Source organism: Lampetra fluviatilis, chromosome 47, assembly GCF_964198595.1.
Source record: "Lampetra fluviatilis chromosome 47, kcLamFluv1.1, whole genome shotgun sequence".
Classification (NCBI taxonomy): Eukaryota; Metazoa; Chordata; class Hyperoartia; order Petromyzontiformes; family Petromyzontidae; genus Lampetra; species Lampetra fluviatilis.
Window position 1 is genome coordinate 4,157,962 of NC_136321.1, and position 19,894 is coordinate 4,177,855.

General features: G+C 54.2%; 1 protein-coding gene across 1 annotated transcript in view; it reads left to right on the forward strand.

The window, feature by feature from the left end:
- The window catches only part of ADGB (androglobin), a 179,889-nt gene that overhangs the window by 74,741 nt on the left and 85,254 nt on the right, over positions 1–19,894 (forward strand). Inside the window, exons 10-12 of the mRNA XM_078877269.1 lie at positions 1,496–1,608; positions 2,402–2,579; positions 14,051–14,141. Of these exons, the coding sequence (XP_078733395.1) occupies positions 1,496–1,608; positions 2,402–2,579; positions 14,051–14,141 (382 nt within the window). The remainder of the gene's footprint in view (positions 1–1,495; positions 1,609–2,401; positions 2,580–14,050; positions 14,142–19,894) is intronic.

A 19,894-nucleotide genomic window follows, 5' to 3' on the forward strand; every position in this document is an offset into this window, starting at 1 on the left:
GATTGATCATTGTGAAGGCGATCGCTTCGTATCTTACAGAGGAGTGGCATGAAGAGGGAGAATAATTCATCGTATTGGAATTGGTGGCAGACGTGTGGGGGTAGGCGGGGGGGGGGGGGCGGGGGGGGGGGCTGTGACGTAATGCACTGTTTCCATTCCTCTTTTCTCCCTGCTGTTTTAATGGGGTATCTATAATCGGATCGCGCCGTCCAGCAAAATACACGTGCGCACGCATATTGGCCACTCCCCGCTCTTCAATTTTATTCTAGAAACCACGTAGACTCTCGTCGCTTACAACGGAGAGAGTGCCGTTCGTTGTGAGTCACCCCGACGTTCAGGGCCTTCGGGCCTTGGTGGCTAGGAGATGTTAACTACCTCACCTGGTATACAAAAGGTCATGGGTTCGATCCCGACCCTGACGCCTGCTGCTGCTGTATATTTGCAGTTTTGCATGTTCTCCCCGTGGTCGTGTGGATTTTTTTCTACGGCTCCTCTGGTCTTTTCCCTCCACATTCAGAATCAACATCACGAGAGTTTGGCTGCTGTACATTTCCACGTGATGAGCCGCTTCGTTGAGCAATCATTTGTGGCCAGGTCGCTTCTGAATAAACTCCTTTAAAAAAGTTTTTAAAAATCAACGGTTGTATTAACAGCTTCGTTTAACTCACGGTAGAGAAGTTTGTCAATGATGCGCCTGAGACATGCGGCACCTGCTTCTTGGGTGAGGCAATTCCAGAGTTTAGGGACCGCGGCGTTTTTGACGTCACCCACATAAATATTTAATGAATAAACCGTCCATACAAATGTGAATTGTTTTAAAAGAGCCAATTAATTGATTAATTGATGCCGATTTTGATACAGGCATGCATTGTCACCGGATCTGAGTACGCGTGCAAAATTTTGAATTGATTGAACAACAGGAAGTAGACTAACTTTTGATGACAAGTTTTGACCACGACAAACGCAGGTGAAGTTAAATAAAACCGTTGAAAAAGAGCTACATAGCTCAGTAAGCTTTGCATGGTAATATAAAAATAGTTTATTTGCGTGCCTGATTGCCTGACTCTCTAACTGAATGGGAATATTTATTCAGACTGCAGGAGGAATCTGATGATGAACGTTACAACAACAAACAATACAAACACACAATAGGAGTGCAAAGTATAGGAATGTTAAACAAATCACTTACATAAAAATTAACTTTTCATCTTACCAGGTTAAGCCCACTGACCTATTCACTTATTTTTCAGATCTAGCAACCTGGCCACAAATGATAGCCCAACAAAGTGGTTTATCACGTCGAAATTTTTAGCAGCAAAATAATATAATCTCAATGCTTGTTTCTAAATGTGTCGCTGGCTGACCGTTTTACGGATTATCTAACTTTCACACCGACGTATTACCTGACTCTCGCAAGCCGGTGGCTTGTCTGTCTGTCCATCTGCCTGACCGACTGATTTTCTGACTCTCCGAATGACTGACCGTTTCCCTCCAGAGAGATCGAGCGCTAACTTTGGGACGGTGCCCGACAAGCCGGAGGTGGTGGTGTTCGCGAGCTACAGGTGTCCAGCCAGCGGCAGCGAAAGTTTCTCTGTGCTGGGCAGGATGGTGAGTGTCAGTGTGCGTGTATGTGTGTATGTATGTATGTTGCGGGGGGCGGTAGTGCAGCGCTACAAACCCGGAAACCCGAGTTCGATTCTGGCTCACGCCCAACACCAGTGAAGATTATCTGAATCGGTCCTGGGGCTCTCCTAGGTCGACTCAGCATCAAATGAGTACTTGGTGCGGTGTGTAAACATCGCCACTGATCTTTGCCACCCACCCCCTCGTGTGGCATACCGCTCCCCCAACAATAACAACAACTGCCATTGGCCACAAAGTGGTGGTGACGTCACCACGGCGCTTGTATCAGGCTATGTGTACTTTTCGGCCACGGGAAATGTCGAAGAATGCCTGCTGGCAGGAGGTCACGGAATAGACCTAGGTGCCATGATGTTTACAGACTCAGATGACTGGAAATTGCACCACCTGTGACCCCTCCTGTACCGCTCCCCCTCCACCCACACGCACAAAGACAAAGATCCCCCATATGGCCTTAACAGACTGTAGAAGCAAGTGCTGTTAGTGAGCACCGATCAAGGCCGGAACGGTACACGAGGAGGTGGGTGGCCAGCACCACGCCTGACTGCCTTGTCTCCCCATTGGCGATGTTTACACACCGCACCTTAGACGACCTAGGGGAGGCCCAGGACCGGTTCAGATAATCGTCACTGGGTGTTGGCCATGAGCGGTAATCGAACCCGGGTCACCGGGTTCATAGCGCAGAGCTCTAACCGCTACACTATCGCTCCCACACGCACACACACACGACGCGCACACGCACACAAACACGAACACGCAGGCGGACGCGGCCCAGAAGCTGCGTGAGGCCGGCCTCTCCCCCATGTGGCCGCACCTCCTCCACGTGAGCCGCACTCGCAGCTCCCCGCTCGTGCCGCCCCCGCGCTCGCCACCCGTGCCGCCCTGGAAGCTCGTGCGACCACGCAAGAACAAGCCCCTGCCACGTGATGAGCCCGAAGGTGAGACGGCGGTGATGGTAGAGGTGGTGGTGGCGTGTTGGTGGAGGTGGGGTGCACAGGCGGGGCATCTGTCAGTCATTCGTTGGTCAATCCATAACACCTGGGTCTGTCCCGTGACATACCTCTGTGTTCTGGGTCGGTTGCGGGATAGACTCATAACACTTCACTCGTTCTCAAGGTGCACCTAGCCTGGCGCACGCGCCATGGTGACGTCACGACGACTTAGTGGCGAACAGCGGTTGTTGGTGGCGGAGGTGGTGATAATGGCGGTAGTCGTGGTGGTGGTGTTGGTGGTGGTGGCGGAGGTGGTGATGGTCGTAGTGGTCGTGGTGATGAGGGTGGAGGTGATGATGGTGATGGTCGTGGTGGTGATGGGACTCTGCGTCTCTTCATCAAGTGCCTCAACTCCCTCCCTGTTCTGTTGAACCCTCCCCATTATGGCCTCCTGTTAAATATTTAAAGTATTTCCAACTCTCTAGACAGCATGTTGGCACCTGTTTCTACATCGTTATAACATGATCACAGGCCAACACCAATGATGATCGTTTATCCAGTCCTGGGTCTTCCCCTAAGTTGACTCAGCCTCAAATGAGTACCTGATATAATATTTTTAATTCGCCATTCAGGAGTAAAATACGGCCAGGCATGGTGCTGGCCACCCACGCCCTCGTGTGCTGTGCCGGCTTTCGTAGGTGCTCGCTAACAGCACTTGCCCCAACAGTCTGTGAAGGCGAGAAAGGAGATCTATGGTGAGGTGGGTTTCACTTGACTAGCTTTCATCAGTCATCCCCCACTTCCTTTCCACCGTCTTACCTGAGTGAGGCTTAGCTCCTGATGCGCTCAACGGATTTTTTTTTTCTAAAGCCCTCTTTGTCAGTGAAAACGTTATCATCCTTGCGTCGTAACGGGGAACGTCATCACCATTCTAGTCATCATCCTCACCCATTTATGCATTTTGGTGGATTAAGGCTTGCGAACGGACAGATGATTGACTGGGCCTCTGAGGGTGTGAGTGAGATTGTGAACGGGTGCGTGTGCGAGTGGGTGAGCGAGCGAGCGAGTGCGGGGGTGAGTGAGCGGGCGGGCGAGCGAGCGGGTGAGCGAGCGAGTGTGCATACGAATGAGCCGGCGAGTGAACGATCGGGTGAGTGAGCGAAAGCGGGCGGGATGCCTGCAGCGAGACGGGCCCTGACGAATCGCTGAACGGTCCCCCATTGTCACTGCCTCCGCTGCCTGCGACGTGGCAGTAGCAGCAGCTGACGTGTCGTCGCTCGGCCGTGCGCCAGCCGTCTGTCACCGGCGGGCGATGGCGCCCCGTGCCCGCCGGCGTGCGCACAGCTCTCACCGCGTAACCAATCGGTGCAATTTCAACCCCCGCTGGCACTCATTTACGCGTTAAATTGCCCGGCAGGTGAGCGCCGGAGGGATTTGGACACCGGGCCTGAATCACCGGTGCGCGCGAGATAGACGCGGCTGCCCCGGAGATCGTCGCTGCCTCCACGTGATATTTGGGAGAGGGGAGGGGCGGCGGTGGCGGTGGCTTCCTCGTGCTCACCACAACGATGTCGCCCTCTCGGCCTCTCGCCCTCTCGGCAGAGGTCGCAAACGGGTTTTGATTCCTTACCCGTACCTGTACCCGGCCGCACCAGGGTCGCAAACGGGTACCTGTACCCGTACCCGGCCGGGTAGGGTACGGGTATTGGGTACCCGATTGCGACCTCTGGGATGAAGCCATGTTGCAGGCGTGGGTGGGTTGATTCTAGGAACTTGAATTGTGAGAAGAGACAAGACGTTGGGAAATGAGTGACAAACGGTGACTCACCAGTGACTCACGGTCTACCCGTACCCGGCCGGGTAGGGGTAGCCGGGTATCGGGTAGGGTACGGGTATCGGGTACCCGGTTGTGACCTCTGCCTCTCGGCCTCTCGCCCTCGTGCTCCGCTGTACATTCGGTGCCGGTTGAGTGGCGGCTTGTTATCGCCCGGCAAAGCGCCGAGTTAGTGGCGGGGAATTGTGCTGCCCCCTACTTGTCTCTTAGCAGAGGTTACATGGGATGATCCTCGCAAGAATCAGAATATTTACTTGTGCTGGAGACAAATCCGATGAGTTTTAAAGCTCTTTTGAAGGCTCTTTTTCACAGTCGTCCAGGAAGTAGTTCTGTGATATATGCTTCCACGGGCTGTTTTCCAACATGAGGGGGTGGTGGGGAAGGGGAGGGGGGGTAGGTAGTGCTGCTCTGCGAGATTTCCGAATGGATTCTTTGTCTCGTGGAAATGAGTACACAGGTAAGAATAATCATAATGCCTTGTATTTACCCAATGAAACTGAGTCTGGAGACGTGTTTTTTTTTGTTGCGAGGCTCCTGCCATGCCGGGATGTTTGGCCCAATTCATTAGCGATCAGTGTTTGGCTTTGTGTGGAAGCAAACTGTAAAACCCGGAGAAAAGGCACTCGGGAGGAGCCTCAATCGTCAATCCGTTGGGATAATGAAGCGAATTCCACCTTCTTGCCATATTTGTATTGTCACACAAAACATGAAAGTATGTTTCACACATCCCGTCAGCCGCACAGCCTCCTGGAAGTGCATCTTTTCAGCAGCATTGGCTAACCCTAGACCCGGTTTCGACTTTCAGCGTCTCATCAGCTTGCTTGAACCAGCGCTGCTGGACTGCCAGATGTTTTTAGTTAAGGACCTAAAACATGGGTCCTAGCACACAACACACAAACAAAAATCATCAAACGTCCTTGTGGAGAGTTGATAAGCAATCAAGGCTTGTCCAAACAAACACATATGGGGGAGAGGACAGCCCAGACGCAACAAACGAGGCGGAAAGAGAAAAATAATCTGTTCTGGAATGTAACCGTGACCACCGACTGGGGACAATTCATTACATCACGATTGGCGGGGTGGGGAGGCAGTGGGCGGTGTGAGTAGAGGGTGGAGGACGCGAGGGTGAATCCCCTTTGCGTGTAACGTCACCCGCCGCCAGCCAACGTAAATTAGTCAAGATTAAATGAGGCCATCCGTCTCCGGCTGGGCTCAGTGGCCTGCCACGCTCGCGAACAATCGTCGCCGGCCTCCACAGACCTTTGCCGGTGAGGAGAGGGGCTTCCTGCGGCTGTGGCCAGCGGCACCGCTCGATGACCTGGGGAGATGTGCCGTGTCAAACCGTCGACCGGCATGTCCGCGTGCGACTCTTCTGAAGAAGTCTGGCCAACGTGGAGGAGTAGACCAAGTTACCCTCTCGTGGGTGGGAGTTCTCTAGATCTCACTATAGTGGAGCTTGGCGTTGCAGGGTCTGCGCCTTTAGTTGTGACGCAATTTTGCCGCATGACTTTCGTTCACGTGACGCGGTTGTTTTTTTGGTTGGTGCAACACGCAGTATTAACCAGGGGGGGGGGCCACGGAACTGAACCGCGAACCTCCGCAAGTGCGCTGCCGCTCGGCCGTATCACCACCCCGTTGGGAGGCGGGGAGGGAGGGTTGCGAAAACATCATGCGTGGAAATTCCACGGAGTCAATCGAAACTCACTTGGCCGAAATTAATTGCGCTTTTGGAGAAAATCTCACACGTCGCCTTGTTAGCGAAAATCCATAGCCGGCGGACCATGCTCCGGCCCCGTGAGATTGCCTGCCCAGGAGTCATGGGGATGGTGGCACAGATGCATCTCACCGTGGAGACCTGATCACTTCGGTCATTAGCAGCGATCAGCCCCGACTATACGCATTCTTAAGTGCGGAGACCGCGGCTCAAGACGCCGCGCGGAAAAACTGGGGATGTTGTTGTGCCATCTGTTGCGGTCACCTGTTCGTCGGCACTTGCACTGCCCCTGCCATCTAAATGGCTCGATTTTGTGAGCTGCTTTTTAAGCAATGTTCAGCGCCTTGTGCGAAGGCGCTCTATGAATATCAAACAAATAAATAAGATGACGGAGTGGCAGCCGGGCAGTGGAACGCGTCCGAGATGACGGACATCCGCCTAGAGAGATGGAGCAATGAAATCAGTTGGTCTGCAGGTGCCGGGTGGGATCGTGAGGAGTGGCTGGCTTTGATTCAGTAGCGGATTGACCATGGCTGATGATGATTATTTGAGAAAACAAATTGTCATTCATCCGTCGGTCAATCAGCGTGTCTACCGAGTGATTACAACCGCCCCCCCCCCCCGTTCGCTCCGTTAAACATTTTTGTCTGCTCTCCAGATCAGGTTATGGCCTCTGTCAAAACAAACTTTGCATCCTGTAAAGGTGACTCTTTGTTGTTTTTCCTTTGTGGTGAATTGTTTATCCTTGTACTCCTCTTAGATCTCCAGTTATAAGTGGCAGGACAAACGTCCTCCAATAAATCAATAGCGTTTTACCAGTCCCTGTAAAGGAGGACACAGCTACCCCGATAATCCAATCCTTCCACTGGTTTCCAATCCACACAATCCAATACCAGATCGATCTTCAACATCTTCCATACTGCCTACCTCTCACCCCACTCACTACCACTCACTCCTCTCACTACCCTCTCACCCCACTCACCCCACTCACCCCTCTCACCCCTCACCCTACTCACCCCTCTCACCCCTCTCACCCCTCTCACCCTACTCACCCCCTCTCACCCCTCTCACCCCTCTCACCCCACTCACCCCACTCACTCCTCTCACTACCCTCTCACCCCACTCACCCCACTCACCCTTCTCACCCTACTCACCCCTCTCACCCCTCTCACCCTACTCACCCCTCTCACCCCACTCACCCCCTCACCCTACTCACCCCTCTCACCCCACTCACCCCACTCACCCCTCTCACCCCTCTCACCCTACTCACCCCTCTCACCCCTCTCACCCTACTCACCCCTCTCACCCCACTCACCCCACTCACCCCTCTCACCCCTCTCACCCCACTCACTACCACTCACTCCTCTCACTACCCTCTCACCCCACTCACCCCTCTCACCCCTCTCACCCTACTCACCCCTCTCACCCCTCTCACCCCTCTCACCCTACTCACCCCTCTCACCCCTCTCACCCCACTCACCCCACTCACTCCTCTCACTACCCTCTCACCCCACTCACCCCACTCACCCCTCTCACCCTACTCACCCCTCTCACCCCTCTCACCCTACTCACCCCTCTCACCCCACTCACCCCCTCACCCTGCTCACCCCTCTCACCCCTCTCACCCCTCTCACCCCACTCACTACCACTCACTCCTCTCACTACCCTCTCACCCCACTCACCCCACTCACCCCTCTCACCCCTCTCACCCCTCTCACCCCTCTCACCCCTCTCACCCTACTCACCCCCCACTCACTCCTCTCACTACCCTCTCACCCCACTCACCCCACTCACCCCTCTCACCCCACTCATCCCTCTCACCCCTCTCACCCTACTCACCCCTCTCACCCCTCTCACCCTACTCACCCCTCTCACCCCACTCACCCCTCTCACCCCTCTCACCCTACTCACCCCTCTCACCCCTCTCACCCTACTCACACCCTCTCACCCCTCTCACCCCACTCACCCTACTCACCCCTCTCACCCCACTCACCCCACTCACCCCTCTCACCCCTCTCACCCCACTCACTACCACTCACTCCTCTCACTACCCTCTCACCCCACTCACCCCTCTCACCCCTCTCACCCTACTCACCCCTCTCACCCCTCTCACCCCTCTCACCCTACTCACCCCTCTCACCCCTCTCACCCCTCTCACCCCACTCACCCCACTCACTCCTCTCACTACCCTCTCACCCCACTCACCCCACTCACCCCTCTCACCCTACTCACCCCTCTCACCCCTCTCACCCTACTCACCCCTCTCACCCCACTCACCCCCTCACCCTACTCACCCCTCTCACCCCTCTCACCCCTCTCACCCCACTCACTACCACTCACTCCTCTCACTACCCTCTCACCCCACTCACCCCACTCACCCCTCTCACCCCTCTCACCCTACTCACCCCTCTCACCCCTCTCACCCCTCTCACCCTACTCACCCCTCTCACCCCTCTCACCCCTCTCACCCTACTCACCCCTCTCACCCCTCTCACCCCTCTCACCCCACTCACTCCTCTCACTACCCTCTCACCCCACTCACCCCACTCACCCCTCTCACCCCACTCACCCCTCTCACCCCTCTCACCCTACTCACCCCTCTCACCCCTCTCACCCTACTCACCCCTCTCACCCCACTCACCCCACTCACCCCTCTCACCCCTCTCACCCTACTCACCCCTCTCACCCCTCTCACCCTACTCACTCCTCTCACCCCTCTCACCCTACTCACCCCACTCACTCCTCTCACCCCACTCACTACCTCTCACCCCTCTCACCCCTCTCACCCTACTCACCCCTCTCACCCCACTCACCCCACTCACCCCACTCACCCCTCTCACCCCTCTCACCCCACTCACCCCTCTCACCCCTCTCACCCCTCTCACCCCACTCACCCCTCTCACCCCACTCACTACCTCTCACTCACCCCTCTCACCCTACTCACCCCTCTCACCCCACTCACCCCACTCACCCCACTCACCCCTCTCACCCCACTCACCCCTCTCACCCTACTCACTACCTCTCACCCCACTCACCCCACACACCCCACTCACCCCTCTCACCCCCTCTCACCCCTCTCACCCCACTCACCCCCTCACCCTACTCACCCATCTCACCCCACTCACCCCACTCACCCCACTCACCCCTCTCACCCCTCTCACCCCACTCACCCCTCTCACCCTACTCACTACCTCTCACCCCACTCACCCCACTCACCCCACTCACCCCTCTCACCCCTCTCACCCCACTCACCCCTCTCACCCCTCTCACCCCACTCACCCCTCTCACCCCCCTCACCCCTCTCACCCCACTCACTCCTCTCACCCCTCTCACCCCACTCACCCCTCTCACCCCACTCACCCCTCTCACCCCTCTCACCCCACTCACCCCCTCTCAACCCTCTCACCCCACTCACCCCTCTCACCCCTCTCACCCCACTCACCCTACTCACTCCTCTCACCCCTCTCACCCCACTCACCCCTCTCACCCCTCTCACCCCACTCACCCCTCTCACCCCCCTCACCCCTCTCACCCTACTCACTCCTCTCACCCCTCTCACCCCACTCACCCCTCTCACCCCACTCACCCCACTCACCCCTCTCACCCCTCTCACCCCACTCACCCCTCTCAACCCTCTCACCCCACTCACCCCTCTCACCCCTCTCACCCCACTCACTACCTCTCACCCCTCTCACCCCCTCTCACCCCCCTCACCCTTCTCACCCCACTCACTCCTCTCACCCCTCTCACCCCACTCACCCCTCTCACCCCACTCACCCCACTCACCCCTCTCACCCCTCTCACCCCACTCACCCCACTCACTCTTCTCACCCCTCTCACCCCACTCACCCCTCTCACCCCTCTCACCCCACTCACCCCACTCACTCCTCTCACCCCTCTCACCCCACTCACCCCTCTCACCCCACTCACCCCACTCACCCCTCTCACCCCACTCACCCCACTCACCCCTCTCACCCCTCTCACCCCACTCACCCCACTCACCCCTCTCACCCCACTCACCCCACTCACCCCTCTCACCCCACTCACCCCACTCACCCCTCTCAACCCTCTCACCCCACTCACCCCACTCACCCCTCTCACCCCTCTCACCCCACTCACCCCTCTCACCCCACTCACCCCACTCACCCCTCTCACCCCACTCACCCCACTCACCCCTCTCACCCCTCTCACCCCACTCACCCCACTCACCCCACTCACCCCTCTCACCCCACTCACCCCACTCACCCCTCTCACTCCACTCACCCCACTCACCCCTCTCAACCCTCTCACCCCACTCACCCCACTCACCCCTCTCACCCCTCTCACCCCACTCACCCCACTCACCCCTCTCACCCCACTCACCCCACTCACCCCTCTCACCCCACTCACCCCCACTCACCCCTCTCAACCCTCTCACCCCACTCACCCCACTCACCCCTCTCACCCCTCTCACCCCACTCAACCCTCTCACCCCACTCACTCCTCTCACCCCTCTCACCCCACTCACCCCACTCACTCCTCTCACCCCACTCACTCCTCTCACCCCTCTCATTACCACTCACCCCACTCGCTACCTCTCACTCCTCTCACCCCACTCACCCCACTCAACCCTCTCACCCCTCTCACCCCACTCACCCCTCTCACCCCTCTCATTACCACTCACCCCACTCGCTCTACTTCTCTGCTCCAGTACCCAAAGGTTTCTGTAAAAGCCCCAAGTCAACCTTCTCTCAGTGGGAGGTTGCGCACTCTCCTCTTCTGCCCCCATCGTCTGGAACTCCCCCTCAGTCACCGACGCTGTCTTCTCCCTGCTCCTGTTCTACTCCAGGCTCAAGATCTTCCTCTTCTTCTCTGCCTATGACTGGCTTCCTTTCTCTACACCGGTGACTTCTTCACCTGAGATGCCTTTTCTGGGGGTAGCGAGACATGGCCAGATTTTATTTCGAAGGTTAATCATAGAAAACACAAATTAAGCACGGCCATGTAAGTACAACTACTTTGTTTCATCAAACCTATATGTATTTATTAAAATCATACATTTTTTTTACGATTGAGAACCATAGGGGGCGCAAGGCTGCAGTGAAAGTAAAGAATCACTGATCTAGCTTGTAGCTATGCCCACTGTTTCTGTGCAGCGTTCTAATATGCAGTTGCAATTAGACACCCGCAATGTAGTGCGTTGGCTCACACAGAGAACCACAGGTTGACATAGAGTTCCACAGACTCACACAGAGACCCATATACTCTCATAGAGACCCGCATACTATCATAGAGACCTACGACTCACTGCCTTATTCTCTGTAACACAGCTATGCCCACTGTCTGGATATGCAGTTGCACTCAGAAACTCCATAAAACTCGCGTCTTATCGTATTGCTGTTTGGGTGGATCCGCCTGTGCGATGGGTTTTTCTGACGCCAGACTTTTTCTTAAATATCCCCCCCCACCCCCCCACCCCCCCAACCCCCACCCCCCCACCCCCAGCAGCAAACCCTGGACCGGTTTCAAGTTGGCGCGGTCACCGCGGCTCGACCTTGCCCAAGACTCGGCGAGTCGAGAGCGAGGCTTTCGTCTCAGCTCTGACCGGAAGTCATTAAGCGACATTATAGCTCCGAGCCATGGGGGAGCAGGGTTTTGGCTGGGGGGGGCAGGCAGGCGGGGTGTGAAGGGTGGGGGTGAGTCGTCTGTATACACTCGCCAGCCAAAGTGTCTCGACTCTTCTCTCCGCTAATCTCTTATCTGCGGCGTTCCAGCTCCTCCGAAATAATTGGAACATTGGCCACGGTTTTGAAATCCCACCGCTGAGCTGAGCGGCGGTGGCGGCGGTGGCGGCGGTGGTGTAGCACCGTGGGCGTGCGCGTGTGTGCCAGTGTGTGGGTGACGCAGCGTTTAGCGCTCTGTGCTACGAGCCCGACGTCCCGAGTTCGATTCCAGCTCCCGGCCAACACTGGTGAACCAGTCCCGGGCCTCCCCGAGGTCGATGTGTAAACATCACCGCTGGGGGTGTGCGGGCGATAGCCACACCACCGCCTTGTGCGCCGTGGTGGCCTTCATATTTGCTCGCTCACGGCACTTGTCCCAATGGTCTATTAAAGGCTATACGTGGTGGTGGGGGGGGAGGGTGAGTTGTGGGGGGTGATCTTTGTCTTTGCGGTGAGTGGGAGGGCTGGGAGAAGAACGAGTGAGCAGAGGGTTGGCGATGTCATGGGATGCATGCGATGGAGGAGGCACGGGCGTAGTGTGGCCGAGGGATTTAAGAAACTCGCACCTCTGTTACGACTGCCGTGCCGGGAGATACAACCGCGCTGGCCAACTTCTGGATTGCGCAAGTCCAGCCTCCTCGCGTTGTCTTCGCCAACGAGATGGCGTGTCAGATTTTATGAAAGCGCAGTTCATGTTGGCAGAGTGAGTTTCGATGTGGAATTTCCATCGCATGATGTTTTCGTAACCCTCCCTCCCCCTCACGGGGTGGTGACACGGCCGAGCGGTAGCACATTTTGCGGAGGTTCGTGGTACGGTTCCGTGGGCCGCCCTGGTTAATGCTGCGGGTTGCATCAACCGAGACAACAACAACGTATACGTGAACGCAAGCCGCGAGGCAAAATTGTATCGTGTAGCATTCCCCATTAAATGTGAATGCCGCAGGTAAGGGTGCAGCCCTGCAATTGCATGCCCACTCCACGGCAGCATCCTTCAGCTGCAGAGATGTGCAAATGTGTGTACGTATGTACGTCGAACTTCTTTCGCACCGTACGTAGCCAACCATGCTAATCGGATGTGCGGCAAACATACATTGCAGTTACAAATTACTGGAGCAATGCAATGTAGATACTGATGACCAATTAGCCTAGCCTCGCGTAATGCAGATACAAATTACCAATTGCTTTGAGGTGTGTAATTTAGATATCAATTACACATTACACATGTAATGAAATTACATATCTAAATGACCGTACATGTCATTTATATATTGCCTGCCACTGCTTATGGGCATGTGGCGTTGGTTGGCATTGTTTCCGGTGTAATGAGTCGAATGTGAGTGTTGGCCATGCTCACCCAAGCCTTGCACTCCTTTTTTCTATCTCTCTCCCACTCTCTCACTCACCACTCATTCATCTCGGCTCTTGCTAACTCCTCACCGCTTCATCCGATCGACCTGCCCGCCAGTCTGTCCACCCACCCGTCACAGTCTCGCCCAGTGCGCTGTCGTTGCCGAGTTCCACGTGTGCGTACGTGCGTACGTGCGTGTGTCCTGTTTTTTTTATCTCTTGAGAGTCATCCGTGTGTGTGGAGCGGTAGCGCTGCAGTTAGCGCGCTGCGCTAGGAACCCGGTGACCCGAGTTCAATTCCTGCTCACGACCAACACCAGTGACGATTATCTGAACCGGTCATGGGTTTCCCCTAGGTCGGCTTAAACGGGTATCTGCTGCGGTGTGTAAACATCGTCACTCAGGAGACAAAGGTGGCCGGGCGTGGTGTTGGCCACCCACATCCTCGTGTGGCATGCCGGCCTTCATAGGTGCTCGTTCACAGCACTTGCCCCAACAGTCTGTTAAAGGCTATGCGGGGATATTTGCCTTTTTGTCCACGTGTGTGTCTGTATCTCTGCTTGTGTGGTGAGCGGTAGTGCAGTGGTTCGCGTGCTGCGCTATAAACCCGGTGACCCGAGTTCGATTCCCGTTCATGGCCAACAACTGTGACGATTATCTCAACCGGTCCTGGGCCTTCCCTAGGTCGACTCAGCCTCAAATGAGTACCTGCTGCGGTTTGTAAACATCGCCACTCGGTGCCGACCACCCACCCCCTCGTGTGTCGTGCCGGCCTTCATAGGTGCTGCTCGCTAACAGCACTTGCCTCACAACTCGATTCAGGCTATACGGGGGATCTTGATCTTTGTCTTTCTCTCTGCTTGTGCTGTCTGCCCTGCAGAGCTGGTGGTGAAGAGAGCCGAGCAGTTTGTGGAGATCTCCTCTCCCTTCCTGGACCAGCGGCTGAGTCGCATCCCCTCCGCTCCAGGCTTGTAAGTCTGTGTGTACACACGCACACGTGTGTGCATGTGTACGCGTGTGAGTACCTGACGCGGTGTGTAAAAATCAGCACTGGGGAGACAAAGGCGGCCGGGCGTTGTGCAGCTGGTCACCCACCCCCGCGCGTGCCATGCCGGTCTTCAGAGGTGCTCGCTAACAGCACTTGTCCCATCAGCCTGTTAAGGCTATAAAGGGATCTTTGTCTTTGTGTGTGTGCGATGTCTTGTGTGTGCATTTTGATGTTATTGTGCGAGAGGACATATGTGTGCATGTGTGGAATGCGTTTATATACTAGGCTTTTGCCCTCTTCATAGCTTCGCGTTTAAAATTCGACTTTAATTATTCATATTTACAATCGTTAAAACGATTACATTTAGCGCGCAAGCAATGGAAGTCATTCCCATTTCGCAGATGTAAATCGGAAAAATGCATATACGCGAAAATCAAATACGAAAGTGACCTGAAAATCCCAAGCAACTGAAGAAATTTAATCAAAAACGCATTTTTTGCTTTACTGTGCCATGGTGTATCAAGGCATCTTCTACACACGGTGCAGAGGAGGAGTTTTGACTGTAGAATATTAGTATTCACAGCGGCACGCCAGCTGAAATATTTATACGTATCGTCACACCAAGTGCATAGTATGGTCTAACGCCGTGTCCCCATGACCATTGGAAAGCTTTGTCGAGGCGGTTCACGATTGGGTCACCTGGTCCTAGATTCCCAGGGTTAGCCTCACTCGGCCCGCGGTCTGTGTCGGGTAAATTACTTTCCACCCGAATATTCGTTCGGTCTGAGAAGGCCGATCGTTGGTGGACATTGCGTCAAACTTGGACTCATCTTCTAACCAGAGAGCGGTTCCTGGGAGGGTCCTTGCCGATGAACTCGTGGCAGGTCACCGGCGTTGTTTCAGGTGAGCGTGACTCTGCTGCTGATGGGACACTTTAATGTCAAAACCGGTCCAGAGTTTTGCCCGTGTTGAACCAATGCTGTTCAAGTTCAAGTTCATTTATTAGGTATAGCCCTGTGAGCCATTCGGCGAGAAGACCTGAAGCTTACACAGTACCACAGGGTCGAGTGGATGATGGCATGTAAAAATTCTAGATTTGAAGTCTTCGTGACTGCAAGGATCCATACTTTTTGGTTCTTTCGGTAAAGTCACGTAGGTGAAAATAAAACTAATAATAAAAAGAATTTTAAAAAACCCAATTCAGACGCTGTCTTTCCGATAGACCTGTTCTTCACCTGAGGACGGCTGCTTGCGTTGCGGCCGAAACGTCGTGAGAATTATTTTATAATGTTTTATTTTTATTATTTTATTATTTCCCTTCTACGTGACTTTACCGAAAGAACCATGAAGATGAATCCCTGCAGTCACGAAAGCTTTAAATCGAAAAAAATATATTTTACTTAAATTTACAATTATTTTTATGTGGGGTGACAGATGTGGCAAGGGGACATTTTGTGTGGCTCGTTATTTGGTGTCTGGTTTCTGGCTTCCCGCTTCTGAATATTCATTGCCACTTATTTATTTTTTTGGGAACAAAGTCATCTTTCTTTCCACACCGACCAGGGCACGACGCGACACTGCGTCGGCACTTGCGCTCTGAGCTCAAAGCAAGACAAGTTCAAATGCAATCTTCAACAGCTCTGCGGCTCTATAAAGGGAAAACATTTTTTTTATGATTGGTGACATTCAGGCCAATGACAAGCGGGGAGAAGTATCCGTAATAAAGGTGTTTTGAGGTAAGATCGCGTAAATATAAATATGTCGTTAAACCCGCCACCAACCGACACAGCCAATTGGAAAGGTTTTGTTACATAAACAAAATGTGCCAATTAGTTACTACTCCAACACACTGTGGTGGTGTGTTGGAGAGTAAACCCACAGCGTTTACAATTCGAGTGCGACGTTTCGCTGGTGACTACATCCAGCCTCATCAGGCGATTAGCCCGAATTGGACGAGCAATTTTGCTTACATGACAAACCTTAACCCATTGGCTGTGTTGGGTGGTTGTGGGTTTAACGACACATTTATATTAATGTGACCTAACCCAAACAAAAACTTTGTCACGGATATTGGTCGCGAAAGCCGAGTGTAGTCAAGCAACACCCAACGTCCCGCAGCCGGATCTAACTGGCTCAACATCCCAGAAGATATTTCCGCACCCGGCACACCACATCCATCATTCCCCCTCGGCTTGGCTGCGTGGCTCCTACTCACCGCGTGCCAAAATCTACTTCAGTCTGGCGAGCGACCTGAAACATTTTTTTCGTCGGCGGGAAATTAAGGCGTGCGCTTAATGTAACGTCGCGTGATATATCGTCCAATTTTGTTGGCAATCTGCTACGGGGGAGGTAGGCAGCCAGCTGAGGCCTATTGGGAGACCACGCGGCCCAGCTCTCACCTTCGCTGAGCTGCACAGCGACCACGGAAGGTCACATTTAAAACGGTTTCATCTGCTCGCTCGCTCTCCCTCGCTCTCTCTCTCTCTGTGTTTCTCTCTCTCGCTCTCTCTCTTTGTCTCTCTCTCTCTCTTTGTCTCCCTCTCTCTCGCTCTCTTCCGCTCTCCACTCAGTCCATCACTCGCTCGCCGGCCACATTAAACGCCACGTGGCTAATGTGCGGCATAGCCCCCCGAGCTCTCCCGGGAAATGGGGGCCTGATTTATTTAGCTTTGCCGTTTGTTGTTATTTAGCCTCTTTTGACAACACAATCACCCAGCCCCGCTCCTCAAAGCCGCGTAAATCACCGCTGCCTTTCCAGCGCGGTCTTTTCCTCACTTGGCCGTGCGTGTGTGTGTGTGTGCGTGGACATGTTGGCGTGGATGTGTGTGCGTAACTGGGAGCGGTCACGTAGCGGTTAGCGCGCTGCGCTACTAACCTGGCGACCCGGGTTAGATTCCCGCTCACGGCCGATACCAGTGACGATTATCTGAACCGGTTCTGGGCCTCCTCTAGGTCGACTCGGCCTCAAATGAGTACCTGGTGCGATGTGTAAACATCGCCACGAGGGAGACAAAGGCGGCCGGGCGTGATGTTGGCCACCCACGCCCTCTTGTGCTCTGCCAGCCATCATATTTTCAAATATGCAAATGAAAATTGAGCTGACAAGCTAACCGTCGGCTTTCACACTGTTAATTAAATACGTCCGAGAAACCACATCATGTTGGAAAGCGTTACATAATCCAATTGCATGCATGCTATTTGGAATGGGTTTATATATATATCTTTAACGAAATGCCACACGATTGCGCTATGAGCGTTGCGTCACCAGACGAACAATCCGTTTGGATCGCTCGCAAAGCAGCACGGACCCTTCGTGTTAGAGAACGGCCCACAGAAGTGGATATCACAGACCTACCTCTGAAGATCCCTTCGAGTGGCATCTGGTCCACGCGCAGTAGAGGGCAAGACCTTCCCACCCGCTCTGCGTTTGAGAATAATGTTCAGCGAATGCTATTCGCAAAAAAATGTAATTTTAATAATTCTCAGAGCTGGAACTCGGCCGAATTAAGTGGAGAACCAGATTTTAAAGTTTATAATTTTATTTGATCGTCGTTGACCGGACGTAGACCATCAATTAACTCCACTCAAGACGCCGGTTCAATCACAGGTACCTTCCAGGATTCGAACCCAGGGCCTCAGACATGATAGCAACAGCACGATCACAATACAATTGGATGGAAAAATACAATTTAAAAGGAACCAAAAAATATATATCAGACGGGTGTGTTGTACCGCCAGCAATCACTATGTTCCGAACATTGTCTTCGAGTTCGTGGGCCAAAGTCACTGAGCTGCAAGGCGAGTGGATCCGTGGAGGTCCGATGACAGCTCCTGAAAGTCCCCGTGCCACCTCAGACAGACCATGCACGTTGCCCTGCTGTGGTCTTAATTAACATCCAGGAGACACTGGAATCACAGCCACGACCGTTCATCAGAGCCCGGGGGCTGTCACACCGAGCCAGTTTTCAATCGCAGTTGTGCAGCTTGAGAGCCCGGATTGAAATCCAGGATGTTAGCGGTGCCAGCTCAGCTCTCTGACCTCTGAGCCACCCGGCCTCCTCCCCGCGCCAAAGCTCTTAACGTACGTTTATAAGACGATTTATGATTTCCTTTGCGCGTGTCGGCTGTGTGGTCGATTGCTCGCGCGTACCCCGTGCGTGCGTGCGCGTGTGGCTGCAGCCTGGCTTTGCTCGAGGATGTATCACCTCTCCAACTCAATCCTTTCAAATCCCTCGCGACTCGTTTCCATGAATACTGGGAAGCGGGCTCCGCTGGCCACGGGATGGCTCAGTTCTGGCCCAGTTCTGGCCCAGTTCTAACCCAGTTCTGGCCCAGTTCTGGCCCAGTTCTGGCCCAGTTCTGGCCCAGTTCTGGCCAAGTTCTGGCCCAATTCTGGCTCAGTTCTGGCCCAGTTCTGGCCCAGTTCTAACTCAGTTCTGGCCCAGTTCTGGCCCAGTTCTAACCCAGTTCTGGCCAAGTTTTGGCCCAATTCTGGCTCAGTTCTGGCCCAGTTGTGGCCCAGTTCTGGCTCAGTTCTAACCCAGTTCTGGCCCAGTTCTGGCCCAGTTCTAACCCAGTTCTGGCCAAGTTCTGGCCCAATTTTGGCTCAGTTCTGGCCCAGTTGTGGCCCAGTTCTGGCTCAGTTCTAACCCAGTTCTGGCCCAGTTCTGGCCCAGTTCTAACCCAGTTCTGGCCCAGTTCTGGCCCAGTTCTGGCCCAGTTCTGGCCCAGTTCTGGCCCAATTCTGGCTCAGTTCTGGTCCAGTTGTGGCCCAGTTCTGGCTCAGTTCTCACCCAGTTCTGGCCCAGTTCTGGCTCAGTTCTAACCCAGTTCTGGCCCAGTTCTGGCCCAGTTCTGGCCCAGTTCTGACCCAGTTCTGGCCCAGTTCTGGCCCAGTTCTGGCCCAGTTCTGGCCCAGTTCTGGCCCAGTTCTGGCCCAGTTCTGACCCAGTTCTGGCCCAGTTCTGGCCCAGTTCTGGCCCAGTTCTGGCCCAGTTCTGGCCCAGTTCTGGCCCAGTTCTGACCCAGTTCTGGCCCAGTTGTGGCCCAGTTGTGGCCCAGGATGGGCGACAGGGCTCCAGTTTACAATTCCCACATTACGATCACGACCCGTGAGTCGCGAGACATCCCTGAACTCCGCTTCCTCTCCCTCTAAGTATCTCCTGCCCCCCCCCTTTCCTCTTCCTCCTTGGTGGCCGGGTGGCACGCTGGTGACATTCATGCCTCACACCAAGAAGGGCCTGGGTTCGATTCCCAACTTGTGCACTGTGTGGAGATTTGTCTTCTCCATCTGTTATGCATGGGGTTCTCCGATTTTTCTCCCGTAGTAATAATAATAGTGATTGATATTGGCCGATCATCCCAATGCAGCAAAAATCCCCCCCCCCTCTCTCTCTAAGTATGAAAACTTGGCAGGATCCTCGTGATGCTTCCTGGGTAAATAAAAATTCAGATTTATAAAGCGCCCGTAAACAGTCATTGTCAGAGAGCCGTGCGTGAAAAGGCGTAAATAGTTTAACATTTAACCAAGGAAAGAAGGAGTGAGATGGACGTTTGAAGATAACTAAAGACAGGGAAGGCTATTTTAAACACGTGTGTGTTTTAGTCGAGATTAAACAAGCGACTGCTCCCCCGTGGCCAAGGAGGTGTGTGGTCAAAGACTCGATCTTTACTCGCCAACAAAGTTTAACGTCATGAGCAAAGGCTCGTGACCAAATCACTCGCCCGCGATGCTCC